The 16,234-nt window shown below is 47.7% G+C and overlaps 1 protein-coding gene across 2 annotated transcripts in view; it reads left to right on the top strand.

The window, feature by feature from the left end:
* Window positions 1–4,023: 4,023 nt before the first annotated feature.
* LOC119531228 (feline leukemia virus subgroup C receptor-related protein 2-like) overlaps window positions 4,024–16,234 on the top strand; it is a 48,276-nt gene continuing 36,065 nt past the window's right edge. Inside the window, exon 1 of one of the 2 annotated variants that reach the window (XR_005216284.1) lies at window positions 4,024–5,183. Coding sequence is in view for 1 of the 2 variants with exons in the window: in XM_037832260.1 (XP_037688188.1) it covers window positions 4,425–5,183 (759 nt within the window). In the remaining variant the exon portion in view is untranslated. The remainder of the gene's footprint in view (window positions 5,184–16,234) is intronic. The other variant, XM_037832260.1, reaches the window with a different exon arrangement.

Genomic DNA, 16,234 nt, shown 5'->3' with positions numbered 1-16,234 from the left:
CTTATTCACTCCCAGCTGTGAAGCCCTCCTCCCAATGTTTTCAAATACAGCAGTGTTCTATCAGTCATCTTGACTAAATCTTTTCCTGGAGCCTTCTGACTAGTTTCAATCTGACCAGGCTGTTTTCTGCCTGGTACACAGCTGACCACCTGTCCATCTTCCTCCACCATTATCTTGGGGATTCCCATTGCCTGTCAAGATCTTGTGTTGAATTCTTTGTTTCCTGGATCCTACATCTTGCTCTCTTCGGGTTTCTTCCCTCATTTTGGTGGAATACACCCTTCAGTAACTCCCTGAGACAGAGGGTAAAGCAGTACATTAAAAAATATATATTTCGCATGTCTGAAAACATTTTATTATTTTTTGATGGTTGGACTAGGTATAGAATTCTAGGCAGGAAATAATTTTCCTTCAGAAGGCTTTGCTCCACTGACTTCCGGTTTCCAGGACTGATGATAAGTCAAGGATTCTGATACTTGATCCTTTTCATGAAACCTGTTTTCTTTCTCTCTCTCTCTCTCTCTCTTGCTCTTTCACTCTCTGTTTCTCTCTCTTTCTGAAAGCCTGTTGGATCTTATCTTTGTCTCCTGTGTCTCCTTACATTTCCACAGTGATGTGTAATTCGGTACAATTCTACATCTCACTAAATGCTCCAGGGGATATAAAGATATATACAAGTCCTTAGACTGAAATCTATGTTAAGTGCAGGAGACAAGGCAAACAGAATATCGATGAGTATACAGTGTTACACAAATAAGATTAGTAAGGGCAAAGTTTTTACAAATTCAAAGTGTTGGTATTTTAAAAGAGGGAATAACCCAGCATCTCAACCCGATTCATTTCATTGGAAATTTAGCTTTCTCATACACTCAACAAGCTCCTTGTGCCCGACATCTGTTGTCCCTGTCTAGCTGGTAGTAAGCTATTAATAAGAAATGGGTAACATTTTGACTTCAATATCTGCTGTTACTGCCAGCAGTTGTTGTTAGCCGCTGAAGGGCAGACTTTGCTACCATCCTGCAGGGGTCAGGAAAGCTCAAGTTCAATTGAAGGTTCCGTCAAGATCCCTAGTGGTCGGCTGGGATAGAGTCATGGGGCCAGGGCCCGCCTTTCAGGAAGCAATCCCTAAAAGGTATTTCTCCTTTCCCTTCAATGTGTACCTACAGACACCTAAAAACAGAATATATAAATAGATACAGCACAGTAAGCTGCTCAATAAATGCTTTTTCAGTTGATGGAGACAGAATATTTCTATGTAATATCTACACAAAATTTATATAGCCATCCTCCGCTGGTGGGAATCAGCTGAGAGTCAGCTCTACCCTGGCAGCTGCCATATTATTATTATTATTGAAAACACTTTATACACATTATTGTGTTTAATTCTCACAACCCTATGAGGCAGGTGTTTTTAATCCTCATTTTACAGATTCAGAAACTGAGGGATAGAGAGATTAAATAACTCGCTTAGATCCCAAAGCTAATAGTTGGAAGAACAAAGCTTCAAATCCAGCAGACCCAACCCAGATCTCACAATAGGTCTATCTCGTTTCACCACAAAAGGCAATTCCAATTACCACTTGAATCCCAGATTAGACCCCTTGGGATCTTCCTCTAACCTGAAGCTTTGCACCCAGAGGAGAACACTGGGAAACACCACATGGACAGGGACTCGGGAAACCTGTCCTGTCGGTGCTTGTTCTGATGCTAATTAGTAGTGGGACCCTGAGTAACACAGTTTGCCTTTCTGGGCCTCAGTTTTCTCAACTGTAAAATGAAGTTAAGAATATATTCTGAAGAGTTTGGGTGGGAGGCCCCTGCTGACCTATAGAAAAGAAACAATGAGACAAATGTACCAATTTAATACAAGGTATTAATAATAGGGTGATATATGGGAACTCTGTATTTTATGCATGATTTTTCCGTAAACCTACAACTTCTCTAATAATAACAATAATAAAAAGGAATACTGAGAGGTCTCCAAAGGCCTTTTTCCAAAAAAGAATAGAGATTCTGTATTCCCTGGAGAATGCTGGGAAACACTGGAGGAATTTTGAGAATAGGGGATATTAAATTGGTATAGAAATTCTTAGATGGGTATGAATTCCCTCCTCAAACATTCCATTATAAGCCCCATAATTTCTACCTTAAGTAAAATCAAATGGCCTTCTTTGCTGGGAAAAGGGCTTTTCCTGAAGACAAAAATAATTGATCTGCAGGGGTTTCCCAAGAAAATGGAACATACCCTAAATTAGGGTTCCCGATAAAACTAGAGACAGTTTATTCAGAATGGGCAAGCATAACATACTAACCAATGTCTACCTGCTCCCTGCTTCGTAAGACCCCCTGTGTAAAATGGAAACTTAACATCAGCCAGTCAGAACACTTCCTCACTTGCTTTCGTGTTTGCCCTAAATGAGCTTCCCCTTTCCACTCCCTCAGCAGAACTCCCTTCTACTTTCTGAATGGGATGCTGCCCAATTCATGAATCACTCAATAAAGAGGTGACATCTTAAACTGCATGCAAAATTTTTCTTTTAGCAGACCACAAGTGATGCCTCTTCCTTTTTGGTCTGAAACAAAAAAAAAAGCAGCAGCAGTAGCAGCAGCGTAATCCAGTGGCTCTCGGACTTGAATGTTTAAATGAATCACCTGGGAATCTTGTTAAAATGCAGCTTCCGATTCTGTCTGGGACCGACCGGGGATTTTGCCTTTCTAACGAGCTCGAGGTGACGTTCATGCTGCTGGTCTGCAGACTGCACTTGGGAAGCCAGGCTGTAGCTTCCAGATGACAACAATATTGGCTGTGTTAGACGAGCTGGGACTTCTTAAGGTGCAGGGAAACAACAGTAACTACATCATAAAGTTCTTGTAGAGCATACAGATAATTCATTAATGGTGTTTAGCACAATACAGTGAAGGTCAGCTATTTAATTGTTACAACATCCAGCATTCCTGGAATGCATTCTATCTGCCAGAAATTTTCTAAATGCTTTCATGCATTAATTCATTCAAGCCTCAAACCAACTAAGTACTATTATTTCATCACTCCCACTCTACAGATGAAGAAACAGAGGCACAGAGAGGTTAATACATCTGACCAACGTTAAGCATCTAGGACTAGCTAAGCCAGGGTTTGAATCCAGAGAGAATCTGGGCTCTTAACCACTGTCCCTGGTGTGGCTGAAACGAATCGGTGTCCAAGGGGCGTTTCCGGCCAGCAGGCCTGGCTTTCTGGCTGCAGAGGTGAGGGTTTACACTCCGGAATGGGCTGGGACCAGCAGGTGGCAGCCTAGGGCTCCGTGGGTTCAGTGACCACTCACAAGGCCCTCTCAGAGCAGACGCTGTGCTGGGCATTTCACCACGCGACCGCCGCCGGCTTCTTCAGTTTCTCGGAACTCCCCTCTGCCTTCCACGCTCGGGTCTCCTTTGAGACCGGCCGGGGAGCCATCAGGAAATAAAAGACCTCCGTAACACTGGGCTCCAACCCGAGGTCCCCAAGATAGGACCACATCCGCAGGGAAAACAACGAGCACAGCGAGTTTTCCGCAACTCCCCTTTACCCCAGAATGTAACCGCCTGGGAAATCTGCAACTCCGTTTCTCCCGAAAGTCCAGCAGAGGGCTGGGAGTCCAGCCCAGAGGGAGGAAGAGGGGCATCTCTCGGATTCCCCAGAACAATCTGAGGTCGCCTGCCTTAAGTGCACGCGCGCAGGGGCCGCGGACCGACGCTCTGGAGAGTCTTTGGGGAAGGATTGCCTCGGAAGGGCGGAGGGAGGGAACTTCTCGCGGGGGTCCCCTGGGAGAGGGGCAGGTGAACTTGGTGGCTTTGCAGGGGTTGGGGATAACCGGGCGGTTTCCATGGTACCCGGGGCGTGGGGGAGGAATGCACCCCGCAGGCTGTGGCGAAACAAGTGCGCAGCCGGCCGGCCCGGCTGGAGGAGGCCGGAGGGGGTGAGGGTGGCGGGGGCGGGGAGCGGGGAGCCGGGGCAGGACGGGGGCGGGGCGGTCACGTGCGCCCGAGGGGGCGAGGCCCCGAGCCGGCCGGGGAGCTAAGAGAGCCCCGCAGAGTGGCCGCGCAGGGAGCGAAGTTCTTCGGGACGGAGGGGACTGAACGTGTCCAGAACGCCTGGGGGACACCCAAGGCAGGGGCGGCCAGGGCCTGACTGAGGCGTCTGCGGCCGGCCTGGAGGGCAGCGGCCGCCGCGGGTAGGGGCAGAGGGACCCAAGAAAAAGTGGGAGCAGGAGCGCCGGGAGCCTCACTCGTCGCTTTTACGTAGATTCCCCCTTTCTTCTGGGGCGGGCAGGTGCAAATCCCCGCCAGCTCTAGGGCATCTGCCGAGGCCATCGTGCCCTAAGACTGTAGGGAGCCCTCAGCACCTGTCCGGAACTTCTGGGCTCAGTGCTCTTGGGGAGGGTGTGGTCATGGTGAATGAAGATCTCAATCAGGAGGAGAGAGATGGGGCCCCTACGCAAGAGTCCTCAGTCTACGCAGAACCCGGAGTCTCTGGCCATCCCAGCATGTCAGCCCATCCCAGCGTCTCAGCCCACCCCAGCGTCTCCGGGCATCCCAGCATCTCCGCCCACCCTAGCATCTCGGGCCATCCCAGCATTTCTGCCCGTCCCAGCGTCTCAATGCACCCCAGCGTCTCTGCCTACCCCAGCAGTTCTGCTCATCCCAGTGGCTTAGCCCAAGCCAGCGGCCTGGCCCAACGCAGTGGCTCGGGGCCCGAGGACCTCAGCGTGATCAAGGTGAGCAGGCGCCGCTGGGCAGTGGTCCTGGTGTTCAGCTGCTACTCCATGTGCAACGCCTTCCAGTGGATCCAGTACGGTGCCATCAATAACATCTTCACCTACTTCTACGGGGTCAGTGCCTTTGCCATCGACTGGCTGTCCATGTGCTACATGGTGACCTACATCCCTCTGCTCCTGCCGGTGGCCTGGCTGCTTGAGAAATTCGGCCTGCGCACCATCGCCCTCACTGGCTCTGCTCTCAACTGCCTGGGGGCCTGGGTGAAGGTGGGCAGCTTGCAGCCCCATCTCTTCCCCGTCACCATGCTGGGCCAGGTCATCTGCTCTGTGGCCCAAGTCTTCATCCTGGGTATGCCCTCCCGCATTGCTTCCGTCTGGTTCGGAGCTAACGAGGTTTCAACGGCCTGCTCGGTGGCTGTCTTTGGCAATCAGGTGGGTAGAGGAGCTTGGGGTTGATCAGAGGAGTGGGTTTCGTGACATCGTGTGACTGAGTGTGTTAAATTGTTACCTAGCTGTTCACCTGTGTGGATGACTGTAATTTTCTGACTGTTCAACAGTGTCTGTGACTCTGGTTGACTTTGTGACTGAGTGTGACTGACAGTGTGAGTGGGTGATTGTGACTGAGTGTGACTGACAGTGTGAGTGGGTGATTGTGACTGGTGTCTATGTAAGAGAAGTGCGGGGAAACAAAAGGAGGGGGACTTTCCCTTCCCCTGCATTTCTCCTCCCCCAGCAGAAAGTGTGCTTCTAGTATATACCCTACTTTGATGATCTCATTCCTTGACCTGTTCACCTGCTTACACCTGTGACTTGAGTAAAGCTGTTCTTTCTGCGTGTTCCAACCCAGCTTAGCCCTAAGACTGAAGAACATGCCAGGCAAAGAGTTAGACATGAGTTTAATAGGCTGACTTATAGGAGATATAGTTTGTTGCATGGTGGCAGCCAGCTAGGAAAGATGGAGGTTAGCGCTCCACAAACACAGGGGTGCCAGGGGGTGGTTTATAAGAGTGAGGACAAGAGGATGCGAGAACAGAGTTTAGGCAGGGTCTTGTGACGCAGGGGTGAGGAGATTTATTATCAGCAGTGATCAGGGGAGGGGAGTTTCAATGCTTTGCTTATATTTTGTCCTCCCCTGGGGAGGTCTGATGACTTTTAACATCTGTCTCATCTGTCCCTGTCAAGTAGGAGGCTATGTGAAATCACTATGAAGGGGAGGGGGCCCAGGCCCTGGGTCCCCACATTGGGGCAGTACAGCAGCTCCTGGGATCAGATCTAGTAGCCTATTCTGGTGTCACCAGGATTTGGCAGGTTGTGTTTACTGAGCCAGCTTTCCTGAAATGCTGTGTCTCCTGTACAACATATGTGGAATTACGGAGCTGTGCCTTGGTGGTATCTGGCATTGTTTTTCTTCCTTTACACACAGCTGAAGGCAGGAGAGTGGTAATAATGCTTTGCACCTAACTCCTTCCCTGGGGTTTGGAGCAAAGTCCAGCAGGACTGAATCTCAGTCTCCAAGGCCTAGAAAAGCTTCTGGTGTAAGTAGCTCATATCTTAATCCTTCTCTCTCCTTGCTTTTAGGAGACTCCCAAATTCTTTGTGTCGCAGTGTTGTTATGACCCTGAAAGCTCGGCATATTTTTCGGACAAATCAAAATGTATTTGATTGTCTCCTTCACATATCTGAAGCAAATGTTTATTTATCTGATCCACTGCCTCTTGTCTCATTTCTTAAGTACATGCCATGGTTGCTTGTTTAGCAAATTACCCGTAACCGTTAGTACTCATAGGCCCATTTTCTCTTACCTGTTATTTTCAGCTTGAATTTTTCACTTTTCATTTTAAGATGTGTCATTTGGGACAGAAACGTTCCAAACTTTTTCTAATTAAAGGCATGTTTCCATTCTGTTCATCTTCACCACCAGGAAGGTAACTTGTCCTAAATTTCCCCATCGCCATTTGAGTCCTGCTATTTGGGTAATAGTGTAAGCAATCAATAAAAGCAAACAGAGAGGCCACCTTTAGCAATAAACAAGCAACCAAAAATTGAAAATCCCTTACCCACAATTTTCATCTGTTGGTTTGGATGTTTTAAATATTGATTTCATTAGAGGTATGAAACTAGATGGATCTTTTGTTCACGGCAACTTAAAATAGATATTGAAAGTGACATTTACCAACAACCTCCCCCATCTTTCAAGGCAATCTGGCTGTGGATTTTAATATCCCCATTGCAGCCTTGCTGGTTGGTTTTGCACTATTGGATCTTTCCTTTATGGGAGGGTAAAGCTGGGGGATAAAGGGAGTAGATTTAAATCTCCCTGTCCACAGCAGAATAGATTTCAGACCAGGTCACTGCAATCACAAACCCACTCTTTGGGGAGGGCAGGAGAGTAACTGGGAGAAGCCCTATCAGTTGGCCTTAGAGATAGGAAAACCCAACACTTTTTGTTAACTGTAAAGCCCAAACTGATAGGCGTTCACATCCTTCCTAACACACCTGTGGGGGAATTTAATGCCAGTTATATCTTTAAATTTTAATAGGAATAATTACTCATTCCTCACCTCCACCCCCATCAAGATTAGGAAAGTGTAAGAATTTTAATTTCAAAACACTCGGGCAGGTTATGTTTGCATCATGGAGCCGTTTATTTAGTGTAATCTTTTGGGCTTAATCCTCTGTGCCGAGTTAAACATTATGAGAAACAGTTGTTTCTGCTTCTTCACATAGAGGTGACTATGCTTGCTTCTCTGTGTGTGTCTTCACCGTTTTTTCTTAGTAAAGACTGGCTGCGTGGAGGAGAAGTATTTACAGAGCACCTCAAGATTAGCTGCTGAGAAAAGGGCTCCTTGAAGTTGTCTGAACAGACTTCTGGTGTCATTCCACAGAACAGCTCTTTCTTACCTGCAGACTTCACTTTGACCATTCATTCATTCATTATTTACCACGTACACCCACCTTTTGCCAGATGGTGTGCTAGGGCTGCAAAGATAAACCCTACTTTCACAGAGTTCCCAGTCTAAGTATTTTTAAAAAATGCACCAGATTTTAAAATTGTACCAGGCACTGAGATTTGTATAAAAAGCAAAAGAGACCACAGTATACAAGATTTTCATTTCTCCCTGAGGTTTCTAGTATCTTCTTTGTCTAATTGCTATGGGAAAGGGTGAAGAAGGGGAAGGAAGTTAATCTCTATTAAGTACCCTTTATGCTCAAGGCACTTTTTCAGCCATTAATTCTTTTGACAACTCTGCAAGGTAGGTAGAATTGTCCCCATTTTTACATGTGGGGAAACCGAGGCCCAGATAAATCGAGCAACCTTATCCAGGGTCCGAAAACTTGTGAGTGATAGAAGGGAGCTTTGAAGTCAGATCTACCTTCAAAGTCAGTGTCATGGGCCAATTTTGAGAGAGACAGAGAGAGACAGAAGGTGGATTCTTAAGTTGTAGTTTTGTCCCTTTTGTCTCAAGGGTTGCTGGTAATACAGTTTCCAGCAGTTTTCTCTAGAGTTTGAGGGCCTAGCACATACCTTCTACTTTGAAATTCCTGGAATTAACATGGCACCCCCAACTGCTGCATTGAAAGCTGTAGAGAGCTGCTCTTAACCTAGCACAGAACCTTCGCCATAGTCAAGAAGGTGGGGCGGGTCTCTGGAAAGAAGAAAGCAGTGAACCCTGAGCTGGGGTGTGAGAGGGAAGGCCAGTGGAGAGCCTGGGTGTCACTGAAGCTCTTCTTCCCTTCTCTTGGTGCACCAGTTGCTCCCAGGTGGTAACAGCCTGGCTTTTTTTTTTTTTTTTTTTTTTTTGCAACACTTGTTCCATTGTTTCAAGGGAAAATGATCTGTGTGGGGTTTTGAGTGATGTGCACACATTGTTATTGCACAAGGGTTGGAAGAAAGCCTTATGCTGGCGCCTGTGATAACTTAGTAGCACAGGACAAAATAGATGTAGGAGCTGGAAGGGGTCTTCAAGGCATGCTCCAGCCCAGATGAGGGGCCTGCAGCACAGAGGGGGCAAGCACCCAACTCTGTGGAAGCCGTGCAATAGAAATAGAATGTGAGCCGCAAATGTGAGCCACATAGACAACTAAATTTTCTAGTATCCACATTAAAAAAAAAAAAAATGTAAAAAGGACTGGTGAAATCAGTTTTAGTAATATGTTATTCCAGTATATCAAATATTGTTTCAACATGCAGTCAATATAATAAAATGATTAATGAGCTATTTTACATTCTTTTTTTTCATACAAAGTCTTCGAAAACTGATCTGTATTTTCCACTTGCAACACATCTCATTCGGACTAGCCACATTTCCTGGCAAGCCATGGGAGTTGCTCCTTGGCCAGGTTGGACGGTGCGGCTCTAGAACAGAGATGCTATCTCTGCAGTGGAAATAAGATCCTGGCAGATAAAGATGGGCTTGAGGAAACTGACTGCTGCTGTAGAGAAGGTTGTGTTTACCGGACTGGCTGATCCTGTGGTGTCTCCCAGAGAGGTTCCCAGGTTGACTTGGTGGTCAAGGTCATCATGGGGATGGCCGGCCTAAAATTTTATTCCAAAATCATGACCACTGGGGTGTTTTAAAGTCCAAACTCACCCGTTTTGATCTTCTAGTGTCAGAGGCCATTCAAGGTTTGAGTGAAGGTTGAGTGGGAGGTGAAGGCAAACTTTTCTGCTCTCTTTTGTTGATTGTCATTGTTGCTTCAGGCACACAAAGTGCCTGCCCTCCTGCCTGACCACCTTCTGGCCCCCCAGTTGGCACTGGAAGAAAAAGAGGCGTAGGCAGTGGCTGGGGGAGCAGAACCACGCTAGTGGGGACCAAAACGAGCTGGAGTAGGTCCAGGGCCACACCCTCAGTGCCCCTGAGGGCCGCCAGGTCATGTTCATGAGTGAGGTGGGCTCAGTAAAACTGACTCTAGAGCACAGTGGGGTCACAGCAAATGTGAGAGCACGTGTCTTGTCTAAAGGTGGCAGCTGCTTCAGCTCCAGTTGTTGACATATGAAGCATGACCCAGTGTTACCATTCCTCATTTTTTTTTCCCTTTAAGGAGAAACTAGAAATCCGGGTTTTTATGCAAAGTCTGTTTTTTTAAATTCTGGTAATGAATTCAAGATTGTTTTTATTACGTGCTATGTTCTGGATCAGATAAAACTGCCAGTTTGAGACTTCCAGGGAGGGTAATATGGAACAGAGTTCCAGTTCTGTTTTCTCCTTCCTTGGAAAACCTCACCCAGGATGTTGGTGGGGGAAACAAACTCGGAGGCTAGAAACTGTGGGAGGAAACTAGCCCAGTGCTCCCCTAATAAAGTGGTTGATCATCCACCTCACCCGTGGGGCTAAATGCATATAAATGCCTGGGGTCCCCCCTCCTCCCAGACTTCATTAACCAGACGTCTCCAGGGGAGGGGCCCAGGAACCTGTGTTTTTAACTGGCCTCCAGGTAAGGCTAGTGATCAGGCACTTTTTTTTTTAAATTAAATTCAATTTTATTGAGATATATTCACATGCCATACAGTCATCCATGGTGTACAATCACCTGTTCACAGTACCGTCATATAGTTGTGCATTCATCACCTCAATCTATTTTTTGAACGTTTTCCTTATACCAGAAAAAGCAAGAATAAGAATTAAAAATGAAAGTAAAAAAGAACACCCAAATCATACCCCCCCACCCGATTTTTCATTTAGTTTTTGTCCCCATTTTTCTACTCATTTATCCATAGATAAATATATAAGTATAAATGGATAAAGGAAGTGTGATCTATGGATATTTATCCATAGATAAATATATAAGTATAAATGGATAAAGGAAGTGTGATCCACAAGGTTTTCACAATCACACTGCCACCCCATGTAAGCTACATAGTTATATAATCATCTTCAAGAATCAAGGCTACTGGGATGCAGTTTGAGAGCTTCAGGTATTTCCTTCTAGTTATTCCAATATGCTAAAACCTAAAAAGGGATATTTATAGTGCATAAGAATACCCACCAGAGTGACCTCTCAACTCCATTTGGAATCTCTCAGGTACTGAAACTTTATTTTGTTTCATTTTGCTTCCCCGTTTGTTTGGTCAAGAAGATGTCCTCAATCCCACGATGTCGGGTCCAGATATATCCTTGTGAGTCATATCCTGTGTTGCCAGGAGATTCACACCCTTGGGAGTCAGGTGATCAGGTACTTTTTGAAACCAGCACACAACGGGAAGGGACTGTCCTGCCTGGAGCCGTGTCCCCCTCAGGGCTGACTCCCTGCGTGGGTGCTGTGTGCTGGATCCAGCTCAACCCCTCACCATTCAGAATGAAGGGAGAAGCTGCAAGGGAGGTCATATTTCTGATTCATTTAGGTGCCGAAAATATTCTCAAAGCCCTCTGGGAAAAAAGGCCCCAATGGAATGTGAGGTGGAATCATCACAGATGCTCCAAAATCCTTTTGTGTTTCACTGACATTTGACCCACTGCACTGGGAGAAGGCTCAGGGCTTCTGCCTGGGCTCTGTTGCAGGTGCCTGCTAAGTCCTGGGAATCCAGCCTAAGCCCTGAGTTTCCCGTTCCGGGTCCCACAACCTCCACATTCCTATCCAGCCTGTCTCTTGTCATCTCCCAGCCTCATCTCTCTGCTCTGACCAGTCTGGCTTCTTAATTGCCTCCTTGAGGAGACACTGCTGGGGCAAGTGAGGTGCTCCCTTCCAGCTCCTGCCCTCTGGTCCCATCGATCCTTGCTGGCCTTCCTGCTCCAGGGAATGCCTTCCCTTGGCCCTCTGTTTGCTCACTGAGTTTCTGGTGGTCTCTGTGTTTTCTCCTCCTCCTCCTCCACTTTTTCCTTTCTTCTCCCCTTTCTTCTCCCACTCCTCTTCCAACTAGATGGGAAACTCATCAGAGGGCTGGAGCCTTGACTAATACATCTCTCCTGGGTCTCATGGGGCTCTGGGCATGGCAGGGCTTGCAAATGGGTGGACAAATTAATAAACAGGTGTTCATTACCTGAAAGGAATGAAGGTGACCAACCCGTAAGGGAGAGTTTGGTTGGCTGACTTGGTGGCATGGCTTATCTCTTATTCCTTCAATCAAAAGAACTTTTGGGCCCTGACTGTGTGCCATGAACTGTGCTGGACCTGGGGTGGTTGAGAATATGATCTTTAGTTCTGCTGTGTGACCTTTGATAAGTCTCTTAAGTTTTCTGAGTTTCGGCTCCTTCTTTTGTAAGGTGGGGATAATATCGCCTACTTCTAAAGGTGGATGAGAGGAATAAATGAAACAGTATCTGGGGGCACTCCACTAGCAGGGTCTATCAGATGAGAAGTGCTCAATGAAGGACAAGTGTTATCAGTATTGTCATCAATAAAAGTAAGTGGCTCCTGCCCTCTGGGGGCTATTGATCTAGAAGGAGAGGCAGACACTTAAACCACCCATAGTACTACCCATTTGGCAGGCATAAGGCTCTTTGTGCCCAGGGTGTGAAGGAATCACAGGATGGGGTGGAGCACCAGTCCCCCCATATGTGTGCAGTGGGGAGTAAGCAGGGCAACTTTGCTGAAGAGGTGATATTTGAGTTGAATTTAGGTGAAGAGGGGAAGGTGGCCCATTCCAGGAAGTTTCCAGGTGGTGCCTGATGGATACTTGTCCCTCTTGAGAGCTACTCAAGCAAAAAAGCAGTGAGCACTGTGTTCTGTGAAGACTTTGGGTGTCTGGGATGACCCAGGTACTGGGTCTGCCCCTGCCCCTGGATATCAGATCTTAGACTCGCAAACCTAAGACTCCTCTGGAGGCAGTGGGGAGCCCAGGCCCATCAGGTGGCCATGGCTGCTTCCCACTGTGTGGTTCTTGATCTTTTTCCAGCAGTTCTGTTAACAGGATGTCCTTCCCTTGACTTCACCTCCCTCCACCCCAACATGAAACAACCCTGTGTGGACTGAGGAGGAGAGTTGGAGTCCTGTCAGGGGTGGTAAAGAACCATAAGACGAAAGCTGGCATTTCCTCTTCTGTTCTTTATCCTCTTTCTCTTGACTTTGACCTACCACCAATTCCAAACTTAACCTGACAGATCATCTTCCTTCCCTTGATTCTGCGGAACCATGCTGTGTCATTCAGACATAGGAGGGCATCCTGCAGGCTCTGGTGACCCAACCAGACTCTTCTGCTTTCTGACCTTATGACAGTCATCTGTCCATATTTATATTGTGCAAAAAAAAAAAAAAAAAATTAGCTCAGCCTTTTAGCCCCACACAATTCAAGATGCAGCCTCACCCCAGCATGAGGGCAAGTAGCACCTGGGGCATCTGTGTTTGTAATAGAAGTGGGAGATGAGAGGCAGGGGTGGATTTCACTTTCTTACCAACTTCTTGGAATTAGACTTGGGGATAGGCCTTCACAGAACCTCATGTGGAACAGTGTTTGCTTTCACTCCCATCCAATTCCATCTCTAGAGAGGTGAACACAAGCCCTGTTCAGTTCCAGGAGGCCACTTTTGCCTGGCTCCAGAATGGAGGTGCACAGAGGCTATTGTAAGGTTGAGGCTTGTTCCTTCTCCTTTCCCCTGGAAATTCCTGACTTCTGCCCATAATGACTGGGTCGGCATGGCCAGGTCCCCTCTGGCGATCTTGGTATTGGAAGCAGCTATCTGTACACAAAGCCGTTTGCTGTGTCCATCTGCTCTGAGAACTCAGGAAGTGAGCAGCCCGGCCGCAGTCGTGTCCAGGCCTCCTCAGATCTTTGTCCTGGGCTTCCTGTTTGGTGCTGGACACATTTGTGGAGCCTCCCATGTGAATTTACCCAGGAGACGGTCCCTTCCCTATCACGGAGCTGGACACTGGAGCACAGTGTCTTTCTCCCACCATCCCTGTGGAGGGACTTGTGGCCAAAGCCAGTAGCTCAGAATTGTCTCTTGATTTCTTTCCTTGGGGCAGTGGAGATTAGTGTTTTTTAAAGTGTGGCCCATGAAACTCCAGCAGCAGAACAACCAGGGTGTTCATTTAAAATGCAGATTCCTGGGTACCACCGCAGACCCAAGGAATTAGCTCCCTGGGGTGGGGCCCAGGAATCTGTGTTTTGATGCTTCTCCACTGAAGTTTGAGGAGTCCTAGTGTGGAAGCTAGGGGGTCAGAACCTGTGCTGGGGGCCTCCAGCAGGACACCTCAGCTTCATTATCCATAACAGGAACACCTGCCTGCCTCCCAGGGGTGCCATGAAGAGTAAATGAGGGTGTGCATATATGCAAGCTCCCGGAACCAGACGTTCCTGAATCCACATCTATCTTCTCCCTCTCTACCAAAGTCATGCTCTGCATCATTCTCTCTGGTCTCTCCAGATTCCCATTATAAGATCTTTCTTCATTGAGGGCAGCTCTTCTTCTCTCCCTGGAATTTTTGACAGATTCTCTGGTTGTAAGTTGGGAACTTAAGCAACATGCTTGTCCTCTCTCTCTGCTGGTGAGTTAGGCTGGAGCCAGCATCACTATGCTTATAGATAGAAGTCAGTCCCCTTTAACAGCTGAGACAGATAAACTGAAGCCCTTGTTCATGGCTGCACATGAGGCTATGCTTGGCACACAGTAGGGACTCAGAATATTTGATGGAAGGATGGATGACTGCAACTAGGGTCTTCTGGTTTTACAGTCAGCATTCTTTCCACTACCAGTTCCTGTTGCTTCACTGGTGAAGGCTTTATCTTTGGGGCATTACCTTCTCACTGTGGAAGGCAGATTCTAGAAGAGGCCTCTGTGATTATTTAGTAACGGGTCAGCCATGGCCCCAGAGAGGTGCTGGAGTGGGGGGAAAGCGGGTTGCTGCTTGACCCAGCCATCTTACTAATCTTTGTCACCTTTTATGTGTACCTGGACCCCTTAAGAAAATTCCGTCCTACCTACAGCCTCAATTCCTAATGTCTTTGAAGTGGGTCTCCAGGGAGAGCAGCAGGTAATAAAGCCTCTTTCTCTTGGGGCTGGCTGAGCCGGGGAGTGGGATGTGGGAAGATTCAAGGCTTCCTGGCTCTTTGGAGCCACTTCTTTTCCTCCAGCCCGTCAGCAGCTTGGTGCTTCCTGTGTGTGCCTCTGGATGTAAAGCGCTGCCCCATCACAGCTCTGGCCTGCTGTGAGGCTCTGGGACAGGACTCTCACAGCCCCTCCTCTGTATTTGTGGAATAAGGACAAGCTAACCTTTGCTTCTCTCAAGGCTGTCGTGAGGGGAGAGGAAGTTGTGACAGCGTATTTAGGGACTTTGGGAGCCTGTCACTGGGCTGCCCTCTGACTCACTGTCCAGAAAGAACTTAGATAAGAGGTGCAGAGTAAATATGTTACCCTTTTTATTGATGGCCCCAACATTTCCCAGGAAGATCACAGGCGGCACATTCTTCATTTAGATAACAGACTCCATTGCAAATTACCCCATTAGACCACAGGCCCTCTTGAGTCTCAGGCCACGTCTTCTTGGGATATGGGGCTGCCTGATACCTTGCTAAGGGTCAGCAAGGGTCAGTGGAAAAATCAGAAGGTCTGCTGTTGACCTCACCACGTATTCACTCTGACTTCAGCTTAAACTCGTCTCTGAAATGACGAGAACAACATGCCCCTCACAGCCCTCAGCTGTCTCATCTGTCCGTTGTCCTGCTGTTGTTTTGAGGCACTGGCTGTGCAGTGCCTTGAAAACTGTGAAATACTGTGCACATGTTGGCTGCTAGTGCCCTTTCTTGAACTTAAAAAAGAAGAAAAAAATAAGACTCTGAACTTGTCCCTTGAGAAAAGAGGAAGAGGGCTTCCCTGTACGTGTATCACATCGTGTCCTATCTGTGAAGTGCAACCTTGCATTTGTGGCCACACCCTCATTTATAGCTCAGTATGCTGACGTTTACCATCAGCTCTGGTCACTCTGGCTGTGGGAGCCTCTCCCAGAGTTTCTGGATTCCGGAGAGGCCCTCTCATCAGTACAGAGAGGCGGCCACACTTGCTGAGTTGATCCCTTTGAGCTGAGCCATTCTGCGGCTCCAAAAATCCTGTGGAAACATTCTGGTTCCTTTTGATTCCAAGCAGCTGACAGCTTGCTGCACAAGGCCCTTTTGCCAAGGACTGGCAAGAATCAGCTTTTTAGTTGATTTGTGCCTAGGATGGCTCCCCCCTCTTCAAAGTAAGAAGACAGCGCTTGTGGCACGGACACACAATTGCGTGAGCCCCCATCATCAGGAGCTAGGGCTGGGAGTGAGAATTTTTCTCCTCAGGGCCTGGTGGTCCTGGACTTACCATGTTTTCTCCTAGGCTCCTCTCAATTAGCAGGCGGCAGTGATCAGTGGCAGTGAATGGGGATTGGTGGGGCCCCAAGTCCTTGTAAAGATCCCACATCTTCTTGTAAGGAAAGTCTCTCCCTCCGAGCTCTTCCCTCTCTCCTTAAGGAAGAGTATGCCCCAGAAATGGCTGGCCCTGTATTCTCCTGCTACCCAACAAAAACCCATAGCCTTTACTCGGGTGCCTCCACCCTGGACCTGATATTCTGTCCTTGCA

The sequence above is a fragment of the Choloepus didactylus genome, chromosome 4 (assembly GCF_015220235.1).
Source record: "Choloepus didactylus isolate mChoDid1 chromosome 4, mChoDid1.pri, whole genome shotgun sequence".
Lineage (NCBI taxonomy): Eukaryota > Metazoa > Chordata > Mammalia > Pilosa > Megalonychidae > Choloepus > Choloepus didactylus.
Note: the sequence above shows the minus strand (reverse complement) of the source record. Positions and strands in the feature narration are given on the sequence as shown.